Genomic DNA, 6,439 nt, shown 5'->3' on the forward strand with positions numbered 1-6,439 from the left:
GAGTTTTTAATATTGGAATTAATATAAAAATTAAAATAAGCAGATTTCTCCCTATGCATTGCCTGTACCACTTGTCGTTTTAGGTCTTTATAGTAATTTACATGCGAATCCTTTTTAGACAACCTTGCCTGAGTTTGAGCTTCATCTCGACGTCTCATAAATAATTTAATATTATATGTAATCCAAGGGTAGTTAGTATCTTTGATGGTGACCATATTAATAGGGACGATAGTATCAAATACCCATAATAGGCAACCAGTGAACTGACTTACCATGTCATTAATGTTCTCGATTTTGCATATGTCCTGCCAATTAACTAAATCAAGTGTATCTGTGAGACATTCTGTGTTAATATTTTTTAAGCGGTCTGTACATAACGATCTTTGATGGACTTTTAATTCTCTTAATATTTAATTCACAAGAAACAAATGCATGGCCGCTAAGCTCTGCAATATGTTCTACTACAATATTGTGAACCCTTGTATTAGAGCAAATGAGATCTATTAAAGTTTCACTGTTAGCCGTAAAATGTGTAGGCTTCGTGACATGTTGTGTCAAACCGTGAGTCGATAAAAAGGTGTCCAAGATTTGTTTCTGATATTCATGAGTTCTAAGATAATCGATGTTGAAATCTCCTACTAAATATAACGAATCGTATCATAAGGCAATGCACTGATAGTTTCTGACAATGCATCAAAAAAACCGGACGTATTCAACCAGGGGGGGGGGGGGCGATAAGCTGTTCCAACAACTATAGTCCTGCCGTTCAATTTAACGAGTATCCACATTTCTTCAACCAAATGAACAACAGGATGTGCAAGTGTACGCGCAGATATACCACATTTTATATAAAAGCCAACACCACCACCCCTTGATCGTATCTCCGTAGGTCGCGGTATATGACGTAATCGATAACCTGGGACAGGAGGGGCTCTGCCATCTTCTCCAGGACGCAACCAAGTTTTATTAATGGCTATCACGTCGGCTTTATGACGCTCCATTAAAACTATGAACTCCTCATGATGTGACCCAAGCGAGCCCGGGTTGAATAAACCAAATTTCAGATTGCTCATGTTAACCATTTAATAATAAATATAAAGAAATGAGAAATAAAATGTATTATAACGAATATGAGTAAAATAATTAATTTAATAGTATTAATAAATAGAGAATAATTATATAGAACAACCCCCGCTTCATACGCGTTAATAAAATGATAATCGTTATAAAAATAAATAAATAAAATAGTATATATCTTATCTATAATATTTCTTATTATACAGAACAAGGCCACATCACTGTTGCTATCATTGAACAAACTAAATCTCTCATAACTTAAAATTATTGTGAAATGATAAAATTGAAATAAAGTCTTGAAAACATCATTAATTACAGCGACATAAAAAATATAAATAATCATAACAAAATTAAAAAGTCGTTTACAATACATATAAAATAAGACTTCCATAAAAAAAAAAACACATAATAATGGAATATACAAACTTAATTTTTGCCAAAAATTTTGCAGATATCGTTTTCTGAACGTACCCGTTGAACTGCTGCATCCGTCTTGCGCCGCTTGAATATTCTCCCATCGCGACTCCATATGTAACGCCAACTTATAAAAGAGAAGGCGGTTTGCTCGTGTCAGATGTTCGTTTATATAAATTCGAGTGGGGTTGCCGTCAATGATGCCAGACGTATCAATTCCGCGTCGCACCCGCGCCGACTTTATTAAATCGTCGCGCAAAGACGCCGCGCCAATCGCACCACGACAAGTCGCGGTCGCCGATCTTCGTTTGGCGACAACTGGTGGCGAGGTCCGACACGCTCGGCACTGACTATGTCGCGAGGGTCGAGTGTCATGCCCAGTTTCCTGGAGATGGCTTGAGTCAGGTGCACCACATTTTCACCCTTCTGTTCAGGTACTCCTGATATTTGTACGTCATTCAGCAATGTACCCTGTTCTCTATCGTTAATCTCTGCTTTCAATGACGCAATTGTTTCACTAATTTGTGAATTTTTACCCTCTTCATTAATTTTGAGATATTTATCCTCCAAGGACGTCATTCGGTCTTCAACCGTGTCCACCCTTTTATTAAATTCGGCCATATTTTCATTTAGCCTTCCTAACTCCAGCCTAAAGGAAGTCATCTCCCGCGTAACTGTGATGAGCTCTATTCTTAGCAGCCTGATTTCCTCGGCCAATGATCCTGCAGAGCTTTTATCTACCGCATTGGCGTCTATAAATAGCTCTTCAGTAGGCGATTCGGCAGAAGGCTTGTTTTTATTATCGAGCCCACGACAGTGACGACACATCCAGCGCGCAGGGAGGCGAGAGTCGGGGCTTATATTGACACACGAACGATGGAATACCGAACTGCATTTATTGCATTTAGCGCCATCTGTTGTTGAGAGGAACTTGCCGCATTGATTGCATTTGTTAGCCATGATTTAAAAATAACGTAGTACTAAGAATATCCGATAGATGGCACACTAAGATGAGTAAAAATTGTTAATTAATGAAGTAGTATTAATTTAATAGGATGCACTTGAAGTGTACGACTGTTGTGATTATGTACGAATAATGCACGAATCACAAGACGTATGAGTTGTTTTTTGTATTTGGTTGTTTTAATTCTTTTTGTGGGGGTACCTGCGCATTCACTATTTGAAACAGCTGATTGTTGTATCTGATAAGAGTCACAAGCTACACACTTATATACCAGTCTTATAATAATTCACTCACTTTGTTAAACTCACGTAAGTGTTTAAATAAACTTTTTACAAACAATATCCGACTTTTTTTATATTATTAATTGAAAATATACAGAGAGACTATAGTCACCGCTAAACGTCAACGTCAAACCCGACGAAGCTCTGGTGAATCACTTCGGTCTTCTCCATCCTACGTGACATTGGCGAAATAATCTGTGCCCTGTCGGCACAACTAAAAGCCATTAAACCAAGAATTGAATTGAATTGAATTGAATTGAATCACTTCGGAGCTATCGTGATGGCCACCCAAATTGCGGGAGCAACAGAGTTAACCCTGATCGGAGACACCAACCAGCTTCCTTATATTGACAGGCACAACCTATTCTCTCTAAAATACAAAACCCCAAACACTATAACAGCGGTCAACACAGAATTACTGTGCACATACAGAAGCCCTCAAGACGTAGCAAACGCGCTGAATGTAACACAGTAACACTCGTTACTCAACTTATAATTTAATAACTTTAAGTACATTAATATTATTTCTTTATACATATATTAACTTGTGGACGTTTATCAGCGTACGATCAAGTTAGCGTCTAGACTAGGGCGTTCACTTTCATTCAAATAGAACCACATGTATATTTATAATTAGTTACTTTATCAATTATTTTTTCGCTACGTACGACGTGACGTACGTATCTACTGGCGACCACAGAATACCAGCGTTGAAGCTTATTTAACAATGGTTTCAACACAAGCTGAGTGGTTTACCAATTTGGGCATCATATTCTATCCTGTTTTTTGTCATTTTTTATTTTATTTTATGATTTGTACAATGTGTATGTCCAAATAAAGAGTTTTTGATTTGATTTGATTAATTTAATATACATACACATTATAAATACATATATGCATTTACATACTATAGATACTTACATAATAAATAAAATATTTAATTGCCGTATTTCTTCATGAAGCAAGATAGTGCTCTTTTATCATTTTTTTAAAAGAAGTAATTGTTGGTGCACGTCTTGCTTCTAGTGGAAGAGAGTTCCAAAGACGAATTGAATTGACTGTAAATGAGTCACTATAAAAAGATGTTGTATAGGGTGGTATTTTTAAAAACAAATTCTCTTCAGAACGAAGATTATGGCTATGTGAAGAACTAAGGAATTGAAAACGTTCTTTTAGATATGAAGGAGAAGACGGATTGAACAGAATACAGAAGTTGAAGGATGTGAGTATTCCTGCGAAGCCGGATTGGGAGCCACTTGAGTTTTTTTACGAAATTCAGAAATGTGATCATATTTACGAAGACCAAATATGAATCGGATGCAAAGATTTTGGAGACGCTCAAGTTTATTAAGTTGCTCCTCTTTTAGATCAAGATGACATGCGTCAGCATAATCTAGAATTGGTAGTAGGAGTGACTGTGCTAACATAATTTTGGTAGGGATGGGTAGAAAGTTGCGTAATCTTCAAAGGAAGCCAAAGGCTGCAAAAATTTTTTTACTAACCTCACTTATCTGTTGTTCCCAAGACAGGTGCTAGTCAAAGGTAATTCCCAAATTCCTAGCTGTAACACTGAACGGTATGTTAACACCGTTAAAGTGGGTACAACCGGGAGATCCGAAAAAGGTATACGATAAATTAATTTTGAACTACCAATAATCAGCACCTGCGTTTTATTTGGGTTTACTCGTAATCCAAATGCAGTAGACCACTTAGAAATATTTGATAAATTATTATTAACTAAATGTATAGTTTCAGGAAGGTTCGCAAATTTACTTTGTGAATAGATCTGAAGATCATCTGCGTACAGGTGATAGAGAGAAGATATATGAGAAATGATGGTACTTATAAAGACCGAAAACAAGAGGGGAGACAACACGCCACCTTGTGGAACGCCAGCAGTTATAGGAGCCCATTTTGAGAAAGAATCTTGAACTCTTATCCGTTGCCGGCGCCCATACAAGTAAGAATGAAACCAGTCAATTACTTTAGGAGATATGTTAAGAGAACACAAAATAGCAAGAAGAATATCAAAGTCTACAGTGTTGAAATCATTACTAAAATCTAATAATGTCAACACAGTAACCTGTTGATTATCCATTCCTAATCTAATGTCATCAGTTATTTTGATCAGAGCCATAGTCTTACTATGACCAGGACGAAAGCCAGATGGTAAAGGATTCAATAGGACATTTTTTGAAAGGTATTGGTTTAATTGACTGTGAATAAGGCGCTCAAGTACTTTAGACAGGAAAGGGAGAATGGATATAGGACGATAATCAGTGTAAGATGAAGGATTTGTTTTTTTGGGGAGGGGGATGACTTGTGCGTCTTTCCAGGATTCAGGGAATTCACAAAGGATAATGGATTGGTTATGTGAGATTGTACTCACTAAAACCCCCTGCGATGACCGCCACAGCACGGAAAACGGAGAGGCTACGGGATCTTTCGCAGTACGTCCGCGGCCTCTCTCGTGCGTTGCTCCGCTCGTGGCTTGCGGAGCCCTTCTCAGGAGGGCGAAGATGGTCTCGCCCTCCCCGCACCCCTCGCTGGTGCGTACACCGGCAGTCCGGGGCCATACCGGACTGCGGTCCTCCTCTCGGCCGTATGAAAACGGATGCGTGAGACCCCCATCTCACGCACCCACGGCCGGAGGGATTGCCCTATTTATTCCGCCCCGGGCACTGGGGCTTGGAGGCCGTGAAGGCGACCCGCAGGTCGCCTCTGCCGGGCAGAATCGGCCCTCTCCCGAGCCCGCCCCGCAGTCTCCTTCTGGACCATGAAGGTCTCACAGAAGTTGACTACGGCCTCCCACGCCGATTCCCTGCGAAGCATCGCCGACACGACTGCTCGCAGGGAGAGATTTCGCCCGATTTGCTGGACCAAGACTTGCCTTTCCGCGGTCCACCCGGGACACGCCTCTAGCGTGTGGTGGGCATCGTTTTGGTCCGCCCCGCAGTGGTGGCAAACCGCCGTCGCCTCGCGTCCGATCCTACACAGGTACTCTCCAAAGCAACCGTGACCGGTCAGCACCTGTGTAAGTCGGAAGGTGACTCGTCGCTTCCGCCGCATCCCGTCATTGCCAGCTGTCGAGGATACAGATGTTGTCAGTTCACTCTTAGAACAAATTAAACTCCTCCGGGTCGAATTAGTAGATGTGACGGGAAGTATCCTCGTTTCGTCAGGAGCTTGCATCGTGAAAGGTGCGTTATCCGAGGTAGGCATGCGAGTCGACAATGTAGAAGCGCGACTGTCTCAACTTGAGAATAAAACAGCGTCCGCGCCTGAGAGTCACTTGCTAGAAGATATTGCCAGCTTGAAAGCGGAACTCAATGAGCGCGAGCAGTCATGTCTATTGAATGACATTGAGATCTCGGGCATTGCAGAACGAAATGGGGAGAATTTGCAACACGTAGTAGGCCTCATTGCGTGTAAGATTGCCGTTACTTTGGAGGAGCGCGACATTGTTTTGGTTGAACGTGCAGGCCCGCGACCAGCTTACAAAGACAGCAGCGAACGATTACGACCACGCAATATAGTAGTGCGACTAGCGCGCCGCACGATTCGCGATCAACTACTACGCGCGGCGTGCGTGCGTCGCGGGGCCGATACATCGGGCTTAGATGTAGATATAGATAACGAACCTAAACGGTTTTCAACCGACTTCCAAAAGGAGGAGGTTATCAATTCGTCTGTATTTTTTTTT

The 6,439-nt window shown here is 41.0% G+C and overlaps 1 protein-coding gene across 1 annotated transcript; it reads right to left on the reverse strand.

The window, feature by feature from the left end:
- Positions 1-5,400: 5,400 nt before the first annotated feature.
- LOC124542441 lies at positions 5,401-5,928 on the reverse strand. The gene has a single exon (XM_047120388.1). It carries the CDS (start codon positions 5,926-5,928, stop codon positions 5,401-5,403), a length of 528 nt encoding a protein of 175 aa, XP_046976344.1.
- Between the last annotated feature and the right edge of the window lie 511 nt (positions 5,929-6,439).

The sequence above is a fragment of the Vanessa cardui genome, chromosome W, assembly GCF_905220365.1.
Source record: "Vanessa cardui chromosome W, ilVanCard2.1, whole genome shotgun sequence".
NCBI lineage: Eukaryota > Metazoa > Arthropoda > Insecta > Lepidoptera > Nymphalidae > Vanessa > Vanessa cardui.

Bases quoted from the DNA above. Each gene is read 5' to 3' on its own strand.
- LOC124542441 (XM_047120388.1), bottom strand. From the start codon at position 5,928: ATGCAAGCTCCTGACGAAACGAGGATACTTCCCGTCACATCTACTAAT.